The sequence below is a fragment of the Lissotriton helveticus genome, chromosome 3_1, assembly GCF_964261635.1.
Source record: "Lissotriton helveticus chromosome 3_1, aLisHel1.1, whole genome shotgun sequence".
In the NCBI taxonomy this organism is placed as follows: Eukaryota; Metazoa; Chordata; class Amphibia; order Caudata; family Salamandridae; genus Lissotriton; species Lissotriton helveticus.
Window position 1 is genome coordinate 351027108 of NC_136061.1, and position 23501 is coordinate 351050608.

The following is a 23501-nucleotide window of genomic DNA, read 5'->3' on the forward strand; positions in this document are numbered from 1 at the left end:
AAACAAACCAACACTAACAAACAATATTGGCCCAGGACTCCACACAATGGGGATCTAAACTTTATCAAATGTTTAAATGTCCACAAATGTGACGGTGGACGTAGCGATCCCAGACAAAAAACTGTGGGAAAAAGACTTCGGAAGGGCCACTTATGGAGACTGCTAGCATTACCGTCAAGCCCAGACTTTGCACATCTCTATAAATCTGACAGAAACGACTTCACTTCAAATCTATACATCAGGCATACTATGACCCAGTTCTACGGCACAGATTTGATATTGCCACTAGTCCAGAGAGTCATAAATGTGCATATTCACAGGCAAACTTTATGGGTCTGGCACAATATTGTCCTTATACACTATTTGGGGGTAAATTAACAGATACAATCTACAATTATTCAATGGCATCTTTGATTTTCTCGCTGTTGTGACTACTTGGTACACCAGATGGGAAATGTAGTGCCTATTTTGCTCTTGGCTAAGCAGCAGTAGATAATAACATGGGTGAGGAAACCACGCCCTTGGTTTCAAGACTGGGTGAAGGATGCTGAGGTCTGTCATGAGAATGTAGAGAGTTATGCAGATTTAAAAACCTATGCTTGCGGTACATTAGGGGACCTCTAAGCACATATCTATGTGACTCTGGAGCTATGTTGGGAGCGGACATTCAATTTACCTGCATGATGCTACTAGATTTAGAGAGGTTTCCAAACTCCTCTTGATCTAAGGAATCAGAGTCGTATTTTATCTGGGCTTGACAGGTCTCATACCTTCCACAGGATTGCTTTTGAGTGTGCCTATTGCAATTGGATATGCGCATCACATAACTGCCTTGCACACAAGAGGGATATGATGCCCAGAGTGATACTATGATGCCTTTCTCGCTGGAGGTTTATCTCGATTAGGAGTTTGTTGTAAAATGAATAAAACCATATAAAAATATTAACTAGTGTGCTATGTTCAGATTCTGGCTTCCTTTCGCTCTGCCAATAAATGATATGGATGAGATGATGGCCCTTGAGATCCCAAGATCACTGGTTGATAAACACTTTAATCTTAAATATGGCTTGCCGGCGCTTGGAACAAAGAATAGCCCAGTTCACACAGAACTAAAACCTGTGGAGGATAGTGGTCAATATTTCACCATTTGGGATTGGCCTGAGTTCTTAAAGAGGAATGTTGTTCACAGCAATAGGAAGGGTGAGATCATACACCGCTGTAAGGGGATGAAGGAGCCTATGGGGTGTGGCAAGGTAGAATGGAGGTTGTAATGTGGGAGATTGCTTTTGAGGCAGGTGCTTTTGTGGTAGTGCCATAGTCTGTAGTGAGGCTGTTAAGGCCAGTCAATCTCATACACAAGTAGATGTTTTTGGATACATATTTGCTGGTATCCACTCAATGACGGTCATGTGACTGCATCAAAGGTACAAGTTAGCTTTTAGGGTGGCAGCAACTGTCATGTTGCACTGTGCAGTTTTAACTGATATATAACTTGAAGACGGTACACACTGCGCTATAGAGCGCAGAAAGTGTACCTGCAAACCTGACAGACTGTTGTTTCAAAGTAAGGCTGGACAAAGCAGCCATTATCACAGGGTAGGTTTGGGTGACAATTCGGACAAAGCACTCCCATGCTAGACAATGACCAGTATGGACTTATGCATAACTAAATCAAAAGCGACCCTTTCGGAAAATGGTCTATACTGAAAAACGTCTTCAGGCTGGGTTCATTTGGGTGTCTTTAGTTTTGTAAGAACGCCTGGCTAAACCAGTGGGTACAGAATCTCCAACGGCACATTCCTATTAAAACTTTGCAAATCAGACTTCCTTTGTGGGCTATTGCTGGATAAAAAGAAAAAGAATACAAGCACACCAATGTTTTGTTTTAGGTTTAATATTCACATTGTAAACAATAAGTTTCCTCAATCACAGAATTTTTTGTAAAAGATGAAAACTGTACAAAAATGCCCTTAAAAACTATTACTTTTTTCAGTATTTTTTCCATTTTATTAATAGTAAAAACAGCTTGAGCTCTGTGTGTTTGAGATGTTGTGTCTCCCCCTCAATTTCAAGTTACACATCTGGTCTGCTTATGCTCAGCAGCTGTGTCGCAGCCCACGTGTTGAGCAAGGCGATAAAAACCTCAGTTAGCAGTGCAACATTGCTTCTGATTGTTTAAAATAATGTTTTTAAAAAACCCAGGCTCAGTATCACCTGAAATACACTGAAATAACGACCAACCCCCCTTTGCGACACTAGCAGTACAGTTCTCCCATTCAGGAGGCCTGTTGCACCAAACGTATGGAGGGGAAGGGCTCATGAAGCACTCAAGTTCTCCTAGTCTGATTGCATTGTTCCAGCAGGCTGGTTTAAAGTGCACCATCTGCTTGGGATGTCCTTGACACAGAAAACAGGGCTACACCAGAACTGGAAGGACCTCTGATGGTACAGATTGGCTGTTAGTTTGTACCACCACAAGTACTGAGCGCAAAATGGAGCAGCCTACAGATTGTTTCTACACTTGTGATTGAAGTGCTTTAACGCAGCCCAGGGTTTTTCTTCATATCGGCTGGATTCTGACAGGTAGGAGTGCACTTCATGCTTATATCCACATTGGTCATCCATCAAACATGCAGGCGGACCTGCCCACATTACAAGTCTTGTCGCACTGAGTCACAGATGCACACCTGCCCTCAAGCCACCCTTACACCCCCGAGTTGGAATCAGCCTCACGAGTGTGGCTTTGAACTCTTAGGGGAGCGGTGCCAAACTCTGGTTTCTGTTGCGTTTGAGCAGAATACATGCTATGAAAACATTGCACACGCATCCCTGTGCCACGGTGAGATGGAGATCAGTTCACATCTTTGCTCAAAGACACTTTAATCATTGCTCCATTTCCCCACATAAATAGGATTAAGTGATAATGCTATAGAGGTATTGATCAGCCTCTGAGCTCCCTTGTAATGTGGATAGCGCCGAGGAGCCTCGGTATCCGCCTCCATGTTGTGGCGGCTCGAGAGTCCCACCACAAAGAAGGTATTATAGCTGCACTGTCGTGCATTATATCTACCCATGGACTTTTCCATTCCTCCTGCCATAGGGTCATTGTTTAACGGTTAGAAAGTGCCCTCCAATTTGGACGTTCTGGTTGGTCTAGCATCCATCATCGTGGCAAAGGACTAATCATGCGAATGGGATTTGCTCAACTGAAGGTTTTCGCCACTGCACCCACAGTCGCCAGACAAAGCGACCCATGAGAAGTTTGGGAAAGAAGGATGGCCGGTGTATGAAGATTGTAAGTTCTAGCAGCATAAGGACAGGCTTCCCAGCATAAAATAACCCTGTTATCCGCTACACATGGCCCTGTACAAATCCCTAGGACATGAAATATATTCTGTCGTGCTAGGCAGCAGTAAGGTGAACATTAAACCCAAGAGCAAGTTCAACGACTGCAAAATCCTCAGCAGCTAAGATACATGAATCGGCCACACCCAACAGTTGCCCTAACAGTCACTCACACGCTCTGAAACCTCTCCACAAACACAACTCATGCAAGGCCATCCCACACACCCACATGTCTAACTTCCACTTTGAGAGACAAAGGCACCTCCGCCCCTGGGAAATTATGGTGCTGAGCAGATTTGTGTGTAAGAAAAGTGCTATTAAAGGGAGCCATGAGCTGTATATCTCTGCACGCCAATCAAATCAACTCATCCATCTCCTAAGAGTGTACCTCCATCAAACATTCAAGAACCCTTACCAAATCAATATGCTGTTCTCTGGTCCACAATTCCGGAGGCTGAGCATCTGGCATCAAACTATAGGTGGCGCAAGCTAGTGGAACATGATTCCACTCAAATTGGCGCACTCCTGGGCATTTGCAGAGCTGCCATTGCCAGAACCAGTGACCACTAAAGGACACAAATGTAAATATTGGCTAAAGAAGTGTCAGACAAGACCCCCAAATAAGCTTCACGGGGCACTCTTTCAGATGGGATGAATTATTATAGATATTGGCGACACACTGCTACCTGCCCTGGTTGGGTAAAGACTATTGTATGCCCACAATGGAATAAAGAGGGAAAAGACGATGCACAATGGATTCCCTTGCAGTACAGTGCACAGCTGGTGGTTTCACACTACCTACTGCTAACTCCTCCCCTACAATACAAAAGCAGCAGACAGCTGCACCACCTGCCAATCAAGTGGACACTGCAATGGGAGACCGCGCAACTGGTCCGAGAAACAAAAACGCTGATCCCCGCATTAAAACAAGCACAAGGGCTTACTTTCTTGCATGGTGACTGGCTAACCCTGCAATCGCCTCCTATTCCCTCCATATGGACCTGCTCTGCCATCACTACATTTAATGGTGGCACTTCAATCGGAGAAATGTAACTGAGACTTAAGTCTACAAGAGCCGAACCTTTTTTTGTTACTTTTCCTTGTGCAAGAATGATACATCAAGGTGGTCACATCTGACTTTCACTTACCGAGGGACAAAGAAAAAACATTGAGCACATTTTTCTTTTCACTTTTTTTGCGTGCAGAAATACCTGCCTGAAGCTAACCAATCGCCTCTAAGACCTAGTCTGTGAACACCACATACGTTGCAAGTCCTCTTGAAGGTGACGCGTGGACTACCTTCTGGGACTGGGTAAGCAGACACAACTTCAAGTTCCATTGCACACTTTTGCTAATAAGCAGCCGAGGAAGTTAGCTTGAGGCCCCTGGGAGGGTTTAGGGGAGATCTACAAGACAGCAGTTTTGGCGAATCATTTGGCAGAAGCCACTCGCTGGTTGGCTTTTGTATTTAATGGCAAGGCCGCTCAGGATAGGTAACCATCACTGCGCACATCCACACCCAGACACACAACCGAGTACACCGGGATTCAGCTATTATTTCCAGTTTACAGCAAGCAACCTTGCCCGTTTACACAAGAACTATTTATAGATCAACACTCCCTCCCACACACATTTTTATAAAAGAAAAAAGATTTATGCACATATGATATATACAATTTTGTAGAGAGAACACAGAAAAATGTCATCTCTCCAACTAGTCAAAATATAAAAAAAAAACAAGGCTTTACATCCAGTTCAGAAGATACAAACTTCATGTAACAATTTAAAATGTCACTGGTTTAAAAAACACAAAAACAAAAGAACACGTAGGCAGCATTGACAAAGAAAGACAGGTAGAGGGAGTGAAATGACAAGGGTGACAGGGAAGAGGGTGTCTATGGAACAGATGAAAGGCAAACAAAGATATGGCCGCTGATTCCGAAGAACCACAGCAGTATTCAAGTAATGAGAGGGCCGAGCCCTGCACAATGATTCCTGTTAAAAAGACCACATACACCATCTTCGGACTGCTGCGCGCAACCGGCAGTGCTTCAATTTCAAGCTACCTGCACTAATAAAAATGTAAAAAATGTAAAAAGAGAAGACGTATTTCACTGGTTTCAACAGGAAGGGAGCGCCAACAACTGCAGTGGAGTGGGCAGTACTGAAAACCCTAATTTGGAGGCAATTGTATCAAGTGTGCTTGTCCGGTGTTTTGGTGGGAAGAATCCTCACACTTTTCTACAGTGTCCAATGACGAGTCCACCGCAAAGGCCACGCGAGCCCACAGCCCAAACAGGTCTGGAGCTCAAAGTTTGCAAAAAGGCACCCTATGGCCATGGCTGATTTTGGAATCTGCCCAGTCTTCTGGCATGTTGCATCCCTTTGCTTAAGGCAGCTTGCTGCTTAACCTTTTCATTTTATAACGGACTGTTTTCTAACTAGCACAAGCAACACCGTAAGAGAAAGAACTTCTCTCAAATTAACGAAAAGGCAAAAGTCAGGCCAAAAAAAGTGGCCCAACGAAAATGAGAAGACGCTGGAAACTCCGGACAAATTCCCTTGTTAGAATATTTCGATAGAGTCCAAAAGAACAGATTTTTGCTGTAAAACTTCCTGAATTTAAGACTATGCCGGCATCTCGAGCTCTCGGATGAGGGCCCTTCAAACGTAAGCACCTCTGGGGTGTTTGCCAGCCCACTGTACAAGGCACAATGCCACCTGGCACTGCAAATTGCACACGCAGCAATCTCTGGCTTGGTGAAGGTGTTCTTTTTTAACAGGTTTTTGAGGTTGTTTTGGATTAGAAAAATGTCAAATTAAACTTATAAAGGCCTACAGTCAAGAGTTGCACACGCACTAAAACAATTTCCAAACCCAACATGCAACAGGAACAAGAAAATAAAGACAAATAGAAGAATAAAATCAACCAATAAAGTGCATGTTCCTCACATATTACACCTGTCCCTCAATAACTCAACAGAAATATGACAGCACATAGGATGCAGTGGAGGACAGGGTCACATGGTGTTGTACAGTGGGTTGGTCGTCCGCTTCCTCTCGTTTCGCTTCTCATTTGTCCTTCTGAGTTTGCGTACAGGGTGAGTCCTACTGTGCTGCTGCTGGGGTACTGGTGCAACAAAAGGGGTTGGGCAGAAAGCGTCTAGTACCTGCAGCCGGGGAAGGTGCTCTTCGGAGCTAGTCAAGTGAGAAGCTGCGCCAGGACAGGATTCCTGAAGGGCCACTACAAACTCTTTGGCATACTGCACTGGTGGCTTCTCCACAGGCCGGCTCTGCACCACGCACTCGGCCACCCGAAGCTGCTCCACAAAGTGGCGGGTGGGTTCTGGGTCGGTGGTGTCTGGGAGGGAAATTATGCAGAGCTTTTCGGGAGGGTCCTCCATGCCGCATTCTGAGGCTGGCTCACGCCTTCCCGGTGCAATCCGCAAGGGACTGGGGAAAAAGTCAGAGTAAGCCTGAGTGGTGTCAGAGCTGACAGACTCCCTTTCAGACAGGTCATCCTTTGAGAGCTCCAGGCAGCCAAGTTTGGCGAGGGAGGCAGAGCGTTTCATCTGGGATGGGGTGGTAAGACCGGCCTGTCGGATTCGAGCCTCTATTTCCCTTGCTCGCTGCTTCACCACACCTGGTCCGCTGCCCAGATCCTTGATGCTATTGCTGCTCGAGCTGTGTGGGAGACCATAGCACACAGAGGAAACATCCAGGACTTCCCGTAGCTCCCTTATGTTTTCAGTTAGGCGACTGATCAGGTTTAAATCTTCACTGCTTAGTGGAGTCAAGGCACCTTCACTACTACCTACATGTGGTGAACCCACCATGCCGTCAAACACCGTAGGGACATAGTCCACACACATTGGCACTGCCTCAGGGTCATCATCGGTACTTGTGTACTGTTCCGTCACACCCTCCAAGACTACTACATGCTCAAAGTCAGAATAATCTGCGTTTGTGAATGGATAGTGAGGGTCTGGGCTTCTAGGACGAGTGGCATCTAGTGTCTCCATGGGGCACCTGTACTGTTCCAGGGGGCTGCCAACAGTGAACGTGGCTTTTTTCATATCTGGCATCTCCCATTCAGAAGTAGATAAAGGCATAACGTTTAAATTGTCAAAAGAGTCCTGAGCGGACCTGGGAGTAGGGGTACCAACATCTGTAGGCAGTTCGTTCTCCGGAGTGATCTGCTCATTCCTCTCCACTACAGGGGAAGAGAGCTTTTCATTAGAATCAGGGGGCCGTACCACATGGGTATACTCAATGATTTCGATCCTCTTTGGAAGTTGGCTAGGAAGAGCCTGACGGTCCGAGTCTTCAAGTAATACTAAAGTCCTGTGCTCCAGCAGGGAACCCTCCTGTTCAGTGGTGGGGGCTGTAGGAGGGACATCTGGCTTAGATTGTGCAGCATGTGGCTCCAGCAGCAAAGATGAGTGTGCATCTGCAGGAAGCCCGCATGGGTGAGGTAATGTGGCCTTGGACCCAGTGCTCTTCCTCTTCAACTTCTCCTGACTGTGCTCCTTTGGAGCGGGGTCAGGCAGTGTCTCTTCATTTTTAGAGTTCTTGCGGGTAAGTATTGTACATATGGGGGATGCAAGTAGGTGCTCCTGCTCCTGCCGCAAGCGTTCCTCAAATTCCAGGGTTGCCCGCCGGACAGAACCGGGGCACCACTTTAGAGCTGGGTTGGGATCCTGGTGCATGAGGTCATGTTGGTCGTCCAATGGATCGCCTTCTTCAGAGTCTTCCTCTGGACAGTGACTGTCCTGCAGTTCTTCACGACTCTGCTTTCCCAAGCCCACTACATCATCCAGTGCCACAGCAGACACAATTGCCTCTTGCTTGTTGTTATTTCTTTCAGCCACATAGGTGATATCTGCTGACACCTCATGGATCGTGTTCCTCTTTGGTGTTAAGGCTTGACTTGATATATTATCCGTTTTGAGCGGCAAATGGCCAACTGCTTGATTGATGGATTCAATTTCTGTGATTATTTCCTTTACAGAAATCACATTTTCTGAGATGGACCTTGGTAGATGACCGTGGGCCATCAGTTCTGGGATGTCCTGTAAAAAGAAAGAAAACTGCAATTAATTTTTTATCTCTAGAAGTTATGTGTTTTCTTAGCTGTGCTTTTCAATAACAAAATCTTTAATAAGCCACAATCGAACGAGCAGCGCCTGTAGCCTGACCCAAGTTGCATCTGCCTTCCAGGAAATGGTCAGGCATCAAAGCCATCAGAGGACAGGCAAAATCTGCAGTCAAGTGCAGACAGCACCTGGTGAGAGTTACAGGTGGGTGTTGTCAGGAACTCAGATGGGAATTCAACATGCCAAAATATGGGTTCGACACCTGCATTCATCTTCCAGATGTTCTTTGGTAATTTTTAATGCTTGCAGAAATAGCCAAAGATCACATGAAAGTATTATATGTGTGGTTACACAGCTTGCTTTAGAAACATGTTATTTTGTAATAATCTGGAGTTCCCCACCCGGAAGATCGTTGGGAGTGCTAGCAGGACTATGGCACCCGTAAACCTACAAGTGGAAGATGTCAAACCAGAAAAGATTCACGAAGCCTGAACTTGGTGTGAAAAGACTGACATGCCAAAAAGGGTGTAGAGTGAGAGTACGTGTAAGAGGAGTTGGTCTTTCAGGTAGCTATGATCTCAATGACATCAATGGTCAGGATCCCCAAACAATGTTTTATCAATGTAGGAACCATAGCTTTTTTACCTCTTTTGAACACACACTTTGGTGAGAAGCGAGGAGCACGTGTTCAAGAGACTGCTTTGGGTTTATTTGGCTGCCATATTTTTGGTGCTGCCGATCAACGGAGGTTAGCAGTCCAGTTGTTGCATGCCTGGCACCATTTAGTACATCCGTGGCACGGATGCGCAGCGGACAAGCACTGCAGGTGTGCCACTGCTTAAGGCAAGCCTGTCTGCGCCTGTCTATAACCTGAACGGGTCCAGGGCCAAGAAACCCTGGTCTTGCTCAATCAGACGGACTTCTAAACAACTTAAGGCATTCCGACCGGTTTGTTTGAAAGGCTGCCAGACCTCCATAATCCTTGGGGTAAGCCCTCTCCTATGTACCTGCTGCTCTTTCTCTGTGAAGTTGGATGACTTTGGTTATCCTAGAGCAATGGAAAATGCTTACTTGATCCACAGTGGAACTTCCCATAGGAGCAGAAGCAGTAAGAATGATTTTTGCTTTTACAGTCTTAACTGTCGCTCCTTACCCAGGCATCAGCAACATTTATTGCATTTCCTCTGGGAAAAATTACCCGACGCGGTGTTTTTAATGGGGACATGGTTTAATGAGGCATCTTTAATAGATGCAATTGCCACGATCCCTCCAACTATACGATTATGAGAAGAGATAGACATAATAAGGTGGGAGGTGGCATTGCTATTATCTTCAGAGATGAATTTAAATGCAAATTTGAAGAACTCCCCATCCCTGATTAAGAGTATGGAGTAAGGCCCAATATCTATTCCTGTGTTAAAACGAGGCCCAGTGGTACATGAGAATCAGATTACATTACACAATGTCAGATCCATCTTACTAAGTACGGGAGATCAGGTGATTGGCCAGAACCAAAGATTCTCAGATTCTGCCAGATCCAAAGTTGGCAGCTTAATTCACCCAGACTCTTGCTTGGAATACTTGCAAGGTTTTGTTTTAGAATTGGACGTCGGGAAATTGTTAAACATGTTTACACAGGTGCACAAGCAGGGCTAAGAATTTTTAATATTACTTACCTATAGACCAGGACTTTGGGACCCTACAAAAAATCAGTTTGTGACCCACCAGTGGATCCTGACCTAAAGTTGGGGAAATGCTGCTACACTCTACTCTTATGCTCTTGCACCACGGCCAACTCCAGCCTAAATTGCCTCTATGCTGCAGGTCTTGCGTGTCTGAGGAATGATATATTGCCTTTCAGTTCTATTAAGTGCTTGGCATCTTGTGCAAAACTGCCAAAAATCCTTATCCCAGCACTCTACAGTTTCCATGGGGGTCCCACACGGGGTCTGCATTATCTCCCATACTCTTTAGCATATTCAAACAACCTTTAGCAAATGCACTAAATTCCATGAACACTCTTTTTCACATGTATGTAGATGACACACAACTTTACCTGAAAATCACCTCCCCTGAAGATTTCACCTCACTCAATTCTACCCTGATGAATACTCAAAACTGGCTAACTGAGAACCACCTACTGCGCAACACCTCCAAAATGTAATTCCTTCTCATATCTCTGCCTAATCACACCCCTAAGATAGACCGCTGGTTGAAACTCCTCACAGCTTTCAACTGCTCTCCTCATATCATTGACTCAGCCAAATCTCTCGGAATCACCCTAGACACGAACCTGAACATGAAGAATCATATCAGTAAGGTATGCAAGACGACCTCAAGCAGGTGGTTCAAGTGCTTGTTTTACCAAGGCTAGACAATGGCAGTGCTACGCTCTGTGGCCTTCCCAAATATATCTTGGCACCACTACGAGTTTCCTTGAATGCCGCAGCCAGGCTGATTACAGGTACAAATAGAAATGCTCACATTTCCCCATCCCTAAAATCCCTAAATTGGTTGCCATTTGAATCAAGAATACAACTAAAGATTGCCTGCATGACTCACAAAGCCCTCCATCTCAATACCCCCGTTATCTGGCGCAAAGCTAGAACTATCAGGAGGGGGCAGACCATCAAGAAGTGCAAACTCTTTCCTTTTGAAACCAAAGATTTTCCACAAAAAGAGAATGAAGCACAGAGCTTTCTCAGGTTCTGCCCCAAAGATATGGAACTCTCTCCCACCGGAAGTCTGCAGAATCTCATCAACCGCTTCTTTAAAAAATTAAGTGAAAATAATCCTTATTAATAAGTTCTTGCCTTAAATGACCATGGCTCGTCTGTCTCACTCACCACCCTTGGATTAACTACTATATGAGTCTATCACTTCTGAAGCACAGAGTTGTTTGGTTATACGATCATGTTATGTTTGTTCTTCTCCTAGCACTCTTTTTTTATTATCTAAATGTGATGTTATTTGATACCACCTCTTCACTGATATTGCATGCATTCTCAAACTATTTTTATTTCCCCCCTTTCGTATCTCCGACGTTCCAAATTGTGAAGCCCATCTGCGTCTTGTTCGCGCTATACAAAACTTTATAAATAAATAAACAAGAGGCCTCAACAGCAAACTTGCCCGTATCCCATTTGAAAGACAGCACTTCCCATAATAAAACAATTATAATTTCCCCATCTCCACAACAAACTGGAATCCAGGCTCTTAAATACACATTTCTTAAGATTCACCTCAATATTGCTATTGTAAGTGTGATTATTAAATACCAAGATAATAGTTTACCCTGCACTGTAATAGGAACTGGCTGCATATATGCATTACTGAAATCTAGACCAAATCCTATGGCTCTTAAAAGTATAAAAGGCTGAGCCAACCCAAATATTATCAACAATTGTGATCAGCTGCTGACATAGGTCTCTGCAGCAAAGTCAATCTATACCATGCAACCTTCCCCAAAGCAGTGAAAGTAGCTAATGTTGATTGGAAGTCACTAAAGATCTAGGCCTGGCACTAGCTGATTAAACTTCTGGTTAGAGGATCAGGACCCCAGAATTCTTCCAGACAAACCCAATCCTGTCTCGGTTCTATCAATACCTTGGTTTGCTCTTCATCGGTTAAAGAATCCTCAGATGTCTGTGGAGAGCTGCCTTGGGAGCTGCTTCTCTGTATCTCAGTTGCCGTCTCAGATGGAGTGCCCTCAGATGCCAGGCCCCTTGGGGCTCCATTTCTACTGTTGCTTGGCTCTTCCATTCGGCCGTGGAGGCTGACGCGGCAGCGGCTGTCCTGAGACAACTCTACAAACTTTTCCAGAGCACTGAAGAAGTCAATGCGGTCTGTGCCTGGCTCAGCCTGGTCACTCGGACAGTCGGGGGAGATCAGCTCTGGAGAAGCTGGTAACTCCTGCAGGCGGGAGGCCAGCTCCTCCATTGGCAGTAGGTGGCACTCCACATCGTTCTTTAGTGCGTCCTTCTCAACATCTTCTACCCTCAGCTCAAGCAGGTCTGTGTCCATAGAAAACGAGTCTGCAGTTAGACTAAGGGCATCACAGCTGGGTTCCGGTCGGCAGTTGTCCAGAAAGAGCTGCGAATCATTCAGGCAGCAGCCAACTGGGCAACCATTGATGGTGTTGAGGTTCAAGATGTCCTCGAGCTGCCCAGCGTTGAGGTCTCGGCCCATGATCTCTAGACTTGTATGGCCTTTGGTGCACACATCCACCATGATAGTATCCTCATGATTTTGTGGCTCTGGTCGTGAGAAGGCATGGTTCATGTCCGAGCACCGCATGTCCGTTAGCTGCTCTGCCGAAGAAGTGATGTCCTTCCGGCTCAGCTCCATCCCAGTCTTGCAGATTGGCTCATGGTGGTCAGAAAGGTCGCTGTCAGAGTGTGAGCGCCAGAGCTTGTTGTGTCGCTGCTTACTGAAAAAAAGTAAAAAAGTTTATTAAAGCCATGCTTCTAAACACAATGAGAGATTCAAAACAACTGATGAGACACCGCACAATTAGGACTAGCTTCTACTGCACTAACACATGCAGCTGAGATGTTGAATCTTTAAACCAAGAAATGCAGCCTCCTAAGACCATGCTCGTCTTTATTCTTGAAGATTTCTCAATGCAATCTAACACGGATTTGAGGACTGAGCGCATAACTAATCGCACAAAGAGTCTAGTAGCCCCTGTATATCATGGACTAGTTCCCTGCTAAGCCTTTTAGACCATTAAGGATGACATACTCAATGTAGAAGTATGGCAGATTGAAAGGATAGCAGTGATGTCACCCATCTCAAAGCAGCCATATTCTGTATCGTTTGAATTTTTTTTCATGCAATTAAGCCATTTCATTTCTGGTGTGGATAGTTCATCCTGTTTAATTTTTCTTTGCATTCTGATGATTGCAATACTGCATTTACAAGGCAAAAAACAATACAAAAAAAAGTGCAAGAAAACAGTTAATCTACCCATATGAGACACAGAGTAGTTGAGAAGAATATACATTGCTGTTAATTGGGCACATAGACAACACCCATTTCTCTACTTTTAATTTGCGAGTCTGAAGAGGGGGCAGAGCAAAACATTTTACGCAGAGGACATGCATGCCAACAGCACAAGGTCCATAGACCAGTGTTATGCAGGCAAGTGCAGATAAGGCTCTAGCAACCTGTCTTTTAAAGCATCCAATAACAACCTGAAAGAAAACTTATTGTAAACGACCCACAAACTTGTATTCTAGTAACCAAGCTGTTCACTTTTGAACTAGGGCATTCAAATTCTAATATTAGCTTTTCCACGTTATCAAGCACAACTCTTTCACAGGTTTGGGGAAAGTGCTGTTCCAGTTTGAATGTAACCTTGCAGGAGGGACCATCAAAGAAGTGGAAGCCAGTGGAAAAAATCTGTTGCTGGTACTGATAATACCCAGCTCACGAGCATGTCACAACTCGAATGCTGACAGAGTGCGTCAAACGAGTCACGCTGCATTTCTATATTAACAATTGCGCTTGCTGCCACGAGGTCAAGCCACCGATAAAAAAGTGTGGGTAAGATATTACCCACACACAAAAAGCAGCCTCTTAAACCCCTTCTCCATCCACTTTTACAAATGCAGAAGATGCAACGTGTAAATTACGGATTGCGTTCCACATATCCTGCACTTCCATTCATTTCCACCAGGAGGGGCACACACCATACTCCCAAATCAACACACAGACAACAACGTGCAAGCTTTTTCTTTGGCAGCATAAAGCAGAACACTCAAACCAAAACAATTCTTGGTAGCCAGAGGTCATCACTGCAGTAAGGGAGCACTGGATAGACCACTTGACAGCAAGTATCCAAAGAAAGGCTACGCGCCTGACTTTCAGGCACCACATTTTCCATTCGAATACGGGGAAGTGAATGATCGCTTAGAAGTATGCCCTTGACAGTCAAGGAAAGGCCGCTTGCCATTTAGAGGTTAATCCCCTCCTGCATCATTTTTCCTGCTCCAGGCGAGAGCTCAAGTCAAAGGCCTTTCCTGATGGTCGACTAAGAAGCTACCCAGTCTGTGCCCGGGTCGTGCATGCATGGCACCTCACACTGGCTGTCCAGTAAAGCAAGCCACGGCAGTCCAGGGGCATCCATTTGGCAGAAGCGTGTGCCATCCGCGCCTGGCGTAGCTGGCAGTGCGCTGCGCTTCTGGGAATTGGCTCCTTGCTGCCCTGAGGGCATCATTACCTCACCCGCCTTCAGCAGGAGCTCAGTTACAGGCGCAGGTACAAAGGGCGCGAGCAGTCACGTACACACTCCGACAGCTTTTGTTGCACGCTCTTCCTGCCCAACCCTTCCCGGGCGTCTACGGGCCAGCAACAGAAGACACAACAAGCCAGGCGCACGGGATGAAAGGCGGAGCGACAGCTTCTTGCAGCCTTGGACCACAACCTCACCAGGCTCGTTTTATCAATCGAAGATGAATGAAAAGTTGAATCGGGGCAGCAAGCATTCACATCTGTGGCCCGCAGGTGGAACAGAGATTTGTGAAACAGGGTCATTTACCCCTACCACTATCTTACTTGCTTATTTCCGAAGCATGTTCTAGCTCCACAGCCAGGAGAAGGAAGAAGACTGCTTACAGCAGCACCTTACACTACAGCCTCGTCCACATCGTCTTGAGTCTGGCCAAAACGAATAGTTTTCTTACCTGTCGGTGTAGTTTTGCAGCTTGAAGATCTTTCTGGATTCACTATGCTGTGCATTATTCCGCGGTCTTGTGGTTGGGTCCGGATTCGTAGTCTTTTCTTTGTTTTTTTTTTTTTTTTTCTTTGCCCAGGTGGGCGTCGGCGTCACACCCCCTTTGGGTGTATTTCCGGTGACGTCGGCATGCTTCCTGCGGAAGCTCCCACTCTTGGGCGCCATCTTCGGGTTCTTTTTTTCCGTGTTTCTTTCGTTTCCGAAGTAATGGCAATGTTCTTCTTAGTTTGTATTTACCGCTTTGTATTTTCAAAGTCTATTCTTTAGTTAACCACCTCTTCTCTCTCCAGCCTCATCTTTCTGGCGGAGGTGGGTGGGTTCGCTAGTGAATCCAGAAAGATCTTCAAGCTGCAAAACTACACCGACAGGTAAGAAAACTATTCGTTTTGCAGCGTGAATCTTTCTGGATTCACTATGCTGTGCATAGATTTTGTAGCGGTTTCTCATCTCTGTGGCGGCTGGGTGGAAGATGAGCGTTGGGTGTTGAATATGTGCTGTAGCACCTTCTGTCCCACTTGAGCTTCCTTGTTCATTTGTATGTCCACACAGTAGTGCTTCGTGAACGTGTGCACCGAAGCCCATGTTGCCGCCAGGCATATGTCCTCTATGGGTGTGTTAGCCAGGAAGGCTATTGTAGCGCCCTTCTTCCTGGTGGAGTGGGCACGTGTCCCCTCAGCCAGTTCCTGTCCTGCCCGTTTGTGGCAGAGTTGGATTGTTTGTGCGATCCATCGTGCAATGGTCCTTTTGGTTACTGCTTTGCCCATGAAGCTGTTTGCGAAGGACACAAAAAACTGTTTCGTTTTCCTGTGCCCCTTTGTCCTTTCAATGTAGTGCATGACTGCCCTTCTGGCGTCCAGGGTGTGCAGAGCTCTCTCTGCGCTGGTTGTGGGTTTTTGGAAAAAACTCGGTATCTGTATAGACTGGTTCATGTGAAAATTGGATACCACCTTCGGCATGAAGTGTGGGTCAGTCCTCATCACAACTCTATCGTTGTGTATTTGTATGTATGGTTCTTGTAGCGTCAGCGCTTGAAGCTCGCTTACTCTGCGTAAGGACGTTATCGCAACCAGGAAGGCTGTTTTCATAGTTAGCATCTTTAGGGAGGCCTTGTGAAGTGGTTCAAAGGGCTCTTTCATGAGTTCCGTTAGGACTGTGTTCAAGTTCCATGCAGGTGGCGGCACCCGCTTGGGTGGTGCGATCCTTTTCGCTCCTTCTAGGAATCTCTTCACCACCTGTGATGTGAAGAAGCTCCTGCACGTTTCTCCCCTTGTGTAGGCTACTATCGCTGCCAAGTGAACTCTTAACGAGGATGAGCTAAGGTTCTTCTCCAGTAAGTGCGTCAGGTACCTTAGCACTGTGGAGTCCCTCTTCATCTTATTGTGGAGTCTTTCCTGTCTGCACCATATTGTGAATCTTTTCCATTTCGCAACGTAGCACTTTCGAGTGCTGGGCCTTCGTGCCTCCCGAAGTACCCTCAGGGTGCTTTCTGGTAGTCTCAAATGTGCGAACTCTATGTCCTCAGGAGCCACGCTACTAGGCTCATGCTCTCTGGCTCTGGATGCAGTACCTCTCCGTTCTGCATGGACAGTAGATCTTTCCTCCTGCTGAATCTGTGGGGTGCACACTGTGTCATCTCCATGATCTGCGAGTACCAGGTCTGCCTCGCCCACTGCGGTGCGACCAGTATCAGTGTCATGTTGCTCGCTCTGCACTTGCTCAGTACTCTGTGCATCAGTGGTATCGGGGGAAAGGCGTAGGCAAATGTCCTTGACCAATCTATCCATAGGGCATTCCCCAGTGTCCCCTCCTCGGGCTGCCTGGATGCGAAGTTTTGGCATTTTGCATTCTGGCGTGTGGCAAACAGGTCCACCGATGGTGTCCCCCACCTGTCGAACAGGTATCTTGTCTCCTGAGCATTGAGCTCCCACTCGTGGGATGCCGATGTCTGCCTGCTGAGCCAATCGGCTTGTATGTTGTCCTTCCCTGGTAGGTGTATGGCTAGCAGGTCTATCTTGAGAGGGATGGCCCATCTCCATATCTCCTGCGCCAGCGTTGAAAGCGGTGCGGACTGTGTGCCCCCCTGCTTGTTGATGTAGAACATCGCAGTGGTGTTGTCTGTTTGTATCAATACCCTGTGCTTGTACAGTCTTGTTTGAAAGGCCTTCAGTGCAAGGAAGATTGTCTTCAATTCTAAGTAATTGATGTGCTTTGTGGCATCCGTCGGTGTCCACAGTCCCCTCACCTTGAGCTCCTCCATGTGAGCGCCCCATCCCTTCAGGGATGCGTCTGTGGTGATGGTCACTGTTGGCGTTGGGGGCGTTAGAGGCTTTCCCCTTGCTATGTTCTCCATGGTCCACCATGTCATCTCCTTCTGCACTGCGTGCGTTACAACCACTAGATCCTCCCAACTGCCTGTAGCTTGTGACCATTGCTCCTGTAGCCATTCTTGAATGGGTCTCATGTGGAGTCGTACATTCGGTACCAGGTGGATGCATGATGCCATCATCCCCATGATCTTGCTCGCCGTCCTCACTGTCCGAGCTTGTCCCTTCCGGTAGAGGCGAGTTTCCTTCACCAGCGCCCTCGCCCTCTTCTCGCTGGGGAACACCTTGCCCTGTAAGGTGTTGATCTGTGCTCCCAGGAAGATCTTCACTTGTTCCGGCTCCATTGATGATTTCTTCCAATGGATGGAGAACCCCAGGTTTATGAGCGTGCTGGTCACTGTATGTGCGTGCAGCTTGCATTTCTGGTATGAGTTTGCTTTCACCAGCCAGTCGTCCAGGTAAGGGTATACATGTATTCCCTGCCTTCTTAGGTGCGCTGCGACTGCTGCGAGGCACTTTGTGAAAACTCTTGGTGCCGATTTTAGACCGAAGGCCAGTGTCGTGAACTGGTAGTGGCTTTCTCCGACGGTGAACCTGAGCATGTGCTTGTGCTTCCTGTTCATTGGGATGTGCAGGTATGCGTCTTTGAGGTCTATAGTGACCATGAAGTCCCCGGTCTGCAACTGTGGGAGCACCTCTTGCAGGGAGGTCATTTTGAATTTTTGCGTTCTTATGAATTTGTTCACGAACCGTAAATCGAGAATGGGCCTCATTGTCTCGTCTACTTTTGGTACCAGGAAGTATGTTGAGTATACTCCTGTGTTTCTTTCCTTGAAGGGTACCCTTTCTATGGCCTGCTTCTGCAGGAGTTCTTTTGCTTCTTCCTGAAGGCACTGCAGCTGCTTGCTTGCCTGCGCTGGTTGTGGGTTTTTAGCGGCTTTCTTCTTGGTTTTCTGTTTGTTGGCCTCGCCTCCAACTCTATGCAGTATCCGAATTGGATAATGTTGAGGATCCATTTGTCTGATGTGATTCCTCTCCACTCCTGGAGGTGGAATCTTAATCTTCCTCCCACTGGTGTCCTGTGGTCGTAGGTGTCTAGTTTGTCTTGACCCATCTGTACGTGCTGCCCCCTGGGATCTTTTTTGTGGGTGGGCACACGGATTTTTTTGAAGTCACTTGGAGGTGGGCTGCTGGCCCCCTCTTCTATTTTGTCCCCGTCCATTTCTCCCTCGAAAGGACTGGCCTCTTTGTTGGTACTGCCAGGGCTGTTTCTGATGGCCCTGCTGACCCTGCGAGTCTGCCTGGTGCGTTTGCTGGAAAGCCTGGTGTGATGTACCTGGCTGGTTTCCGCCTCTCCCGCCGGGCCTCCGTGACGGGGTGCCCCTCTTGTTCCCTCTGAACTGCAATGCTCCCATGGATCTTGCTGTTTCGTTATCCTTCTTAAGTTGGCTGAGTTGCTCATCAACTGTTTGTCCGAAAAGCGTACTGCCGTTGAATGGTGTGTTCAGGATGCTGTGTTGCACCTCCGGTTTGAAACCGGATATCCTGAGCCAGGCGTGTCTCCTTTCCGTGACGCCCATCATCATGAGCCTGCTGGCGGTGTCTGCCCCATCCAGGGCCGTCTTAAGGCAAGAATTTGCAGCATTCTTCCCCTCTTCAATTAGCTTTTCGGCTTTCTGCTTGGCATCCTGGGGCAAGTCCTTCACCAACTGCCCCAGTCCCTCCATGATTTGGTACATGTGTCTGTTTACCAGGGCGTTGGAATTAGCCATGCGCCAGTGGGTCGCGGCATTCCGTTCGATCCTTCTGCCCACCAGATCCATCCTTTTGCTCTCTTTATCCGGTGGCGGGCCCGAGGTAGTGGGTACGTTAGCCCTCCTCCTTGCTGTGGCCGTGATAATGGAGTCTGCGGAGACCGTGCCCTGAATGTAGGCCGGGTCCTTTGCGGCATGCTTGTACTTCTTCTCAGTTCTGGGAGTTACTGCCTTGCATGTTGCGGGCTCCCTGAAAGCTTCCTTCCCCTGAGCCAAGACGCTCTCGAGCATCGGGAGGAACTGGCTCCTCGTTTGTGTTGGGAGCAATGTTTCCAGAAGGAAGTCTGCTTTCTGCTTCTCTTCGTCGAGCTTGAGCTTGAAAGCTGCTGCGGCAGATTGTATCACCGCGTTGTAGGCCCCGATGTCGTCCGGCGGCGAGGGCCTCGAGGGGTAGGTGTCGACCACCTCCTCCGGGCTGTCGGTGTCGACATCGATGTAATCTACCTCCTGAAGGTCATAGGGCGCCGACTCTGTGTCTGTCCTGCCCTCATCTTCCTCCCCATAGCTGTAGCTCTCGTGGGGATTCTCGTACTCCTCCTGGTCGTCGAACACCTCGACGTCCTGGTCTTGCTCGGTGACTTCGGCGACCTCTTCTTCTTCCTCCTCGACCGCCTCCAGCACTGGTGGCTTGGTCTTGTGAGGGATCGTGAAGGCCTTCATCCTTGCGTCGAAATCTTTTTTCCGCTGCATGAAGTTCTCCATTTCTGCCTCGAGGCGCCTTCTTTTCTTTTCCATCTCGGCCGCGTGTTCCGCGTCGGATGGTTCCGCCGCTCTCTTCGACGGATGGCTCGTCGCCGTGCCTCTCGGAGTCGAAGTTTTCGACGTCGAACCGGATATCGGGTCTCTGGTCGTCGTCGACAGTTTCGGGTCTTTCTCCCTCGTCGATCGATCCTTTTCGGGGACGATTTTCGACGTCTTCTGCTGATCAGCAGCTCTCGGCGCCGGGGACTCCTTCTCTGAGGATCCGCTGGGCCTGGGAGTAGTCGCGGACGCCGCCTTTTTTGGCGTCGGCGCTTTCGGGGTCTTGCCCTCGATTTTTCGAGACTCAGAGTCTCTCGGGTTCTTGGGGGCCGAAGAGTCTCCTACCTTGTCAGAAGTCTTCGTGTAATCGGTCTCTACGACCGTGTAGCTGTCGTCTTCGGCGGCAGCGTTGTCTTCTTCCTCGGAGGACATCCCCAGCTCGTAGAGCGACGGGGTCGGGGCCTTCCCCTGCAGGGCGGCGTGTGCTACCCTCTGCCTCTCTCTCACACGAAGGGTCTTCGGGGTGAAGGCGGAACAGGCGTTGCAGTCTCCGCTTTCGTGGTCCACCGGTAGGCAAAGGTTGCATACCGGGTGCTGGTCCTTCTGCGCGTACTTGTGGTGGCAGTTACGGCAGAACTTGAACGGCGTGTTGTCCATCCTCGAGCGTCCAGGGCCTCTCTGGTCGCGTGTTCGTCGACGGTCGTCGAAGATCTGGATGGAAAACGCCTTATCTTTGCTTGTCTTTCGTCGGTGAAGTCCCCTGGAGTCTTCAGATGACTTCTCCTCGTCTTTTCTGTATTTTCTTTCTTCTTTCTCCAAAAATGTCTGGAGCCCAAACGGGAACGATCCAGACCCGACCGCGGAAAAAAAGAATCTGAAGATGGCGCCCAAGAGTGGGAGCTTCCGCAGGAAGCATGCCGACGTCACCGGAAATACACCCAAAGGGGGTGTGACGCCGACGCCCACCTGGGCAAAGAAAAAAAAAAAAAAAAACAAAGAAAAGACTACGAATCCGGACCCAACCACAAGACCGCGGAATAATGCACAGCATAGTGAATCCAGAAAGATTCACGCTGCAAAACTCCCCAATCATCATACTGCGTATGTGCAATCAAATGCTTCTTTAAGAATCCTTTGTATAATACATTCTCATTTCTAGAGTTAGTTTGCGTTTTAAATAATCTCATGCTTAAGAAGCCTGGAATATGGTATAGAAATTCAACCTTAAGGTCACCGTTTGCATAAACTGCAATATGGAGTATGCTTTGCACAACCTCACGTACGTCACAACCCTAGGGGGCTATGCCTAGGTGGTGCCTCCTGCAGCATGGATATGGTGTCATTGGCAGAAGTGCCTTCCGCTGCAGGAGTGGATTCTTTCGCTCCTTCATTCTTAACTTTCCCACACCTGCTCTCACATTTGCGCACCCGATCTCGCTCTTCATACAGTCTTTTCTTTCTGAACTTGTTCCTTTCCAAGTAGGCTCTGAACATCATCGTGACAGTGTGTTCTTTGCCATCAATTCTTCTTGGAATCCTAAGCAAGCTCCAACAATGCTGGACACCGCCCAAGGCCTGGTACATCCTTCTCAAGTGTCTCCAAGGTGACAACTCTGATGTACCATATTACGTACAGAAAGCTGAGCAACACGTCCAACCACTGTTGGTGTGAGATGGCTTCCAAACCTTCCCGCCGAAGGTCCCAATTGCAAAGATATTGATGGTCTCTGCACAACAGACTCCTACAGCAATCAAGAAATACCAACATCAAACACAGCAAAGCAGCTGAACAGACACAAAGCCTACTACGTCATGAGGCAAACTCATGTTCAGAAAATTAAGCTGTTATTGACTGGCTCGTATGGCCGGAAATATTAAAAACAAAAAGCATAACTTCTGGGAATAGGACATACAAGTAAAACAAAAAATTCTGATTCTGCTCAAGGTTACATTGGAGAAAGTGACATGCCTGTAATTCTAGCTTGCTGGAGGAGTTTTCTCAGCAGACTGACATGCTGGCATACCTATATGTAGAAAACTTCATGGAGGCGAGTTATCAAGTCCTTCTAGCCACCCACTGCACGGCTTCTAAAGTAACTGCAATTAGACAATAAAAATCATACAATAAACCCAATGGACACAGCCCTTAAAAATCTGAAGTTCGAATTCGGACCTGCTGCCCACAAGAAGGTGACCATTGAGATTAAGAAAGAAGCTGCCTCTCACACAAGAAAGTGCGTTGAAAACTGCAGCAAATCTGGAAGCATAGGAAGCTCTCCAACCATGCACAGAACTCGTGAGCGAGGTTCAAGCCTGTTACATACAGCATGGATAGCTTGGATGCACCATCCTCAAGGAGCCTTGCATTACACTACCAGTGGAATTCCAATTTAGGTTCCCTGGTCCCACAGCTGATAATTATGGACACAACCACCCTATCTACCTACAAAAGTCAACACACTCCTTGCAACCCCATCACAATTTCAAAGTGAGCCTTGAGTTAAAGCAGTGACCCCGGTTTCCTAGTTCGCCTCCACATCCCAGTCCATTTCCGCACGTCACAGGTCAACCTTGAAAGGAAGCGCCAAAGTTCCGACTGCACAGGACCCCATCGGCCCATCTGTGCACAAACAATGGTAGGCGGCAGCATTTCCGCCAGCTGGGACTACATCAACAGCTCCATTCCTTACACCTGCTCTGCTCAAACTACCCAAATACAAAGGATCTCGTTGGCCGCCCTGTCTGCAATATGCTCCGACGGGAACTGGTGACAAAATGAGCGAGGCCCTGGCCCTGCTCAAACAGCAGGAAGGAAGGGAGTGTTGTGTACAGCAGAAGGCTGCTGCCCTACTGCTAGCAGTCTCAGACAGGAATCCATTCGGATAGGCTTTGGAGTTCTAACTTTCTGTGATGCCTAAGCAAAGATCAGAATTATTCCCAAGTCCTCTAGTTCATTCTTCTTTTGCCCTTCCAGGAAGGTTTGCAGTTACAGCCCTACGTCATGCAGTTAATGGTGGCCGGGTCATCTTGTACCTAGTAGTTTCAAATATGTTACAGTTAGACCGCATTATTGGTTCCCAGGCGTGCGTCCTAGGTCTGCAAAGGCTACGCAGGACTCTAGCTCTTAGAACTCTCCAGAGGTGGAGCAGTCAAGACCTAGCTCATGGGCGAACAATCTAACAGTTAATAAAGAGAACTGCCCAGTAAGAGAAATTAACTGTCAGAAAGAAATATCCCCTAATACCTGAATAATGTAAATTAAATGCTACAGAAAATCTTGACTTGTCTGCGTGTGACCTTTCCAGACGGAAGAGACAGTCTCCAACTTTGTGGTGCAACTTTTTTTTGCTACCCATTCTCTAGACTGGTGAAATGAGGAAATCGTATTCGAAACAACTTATTTCAATATTACAATAGATTTCTTTACATTACATTCATTGCTCTT

General features: G+C 47.4%; 1 protein-coding gene across 5 annotated transcripts in view; it reads right to left on the minus strand.

Annotated features, from left to right (window-relative positions):
• Positions 1–1878: 1878 nt before the first annotated feature.
• Positions 1879–23501, minus strand: part of SSH2 (slingshot protein phosphatase 2) — an 810994-nt gene continuing 789371 nt past the window's right edge. For all 5 annotated transcript variants that reach the window (XM_078680015.1, XM_078680014.1, XM_078680017.1 and 2 more), the window contains 2 exons: positions 12048–12870; positions 1879–8417 (listed from right to left, as the gene is read on the minus strand). In XM_078680015.1, coding sequence (XP_078536141.1) covers positions 6366–8417; positions 12048–12870 — 2875 coding nt within the window. In that variant the 3' untranslated portion in view covers positions 1879–6365. The remainder of the gene's footprint in view (positions 8418–12047; positions 12871–23501) is intronic.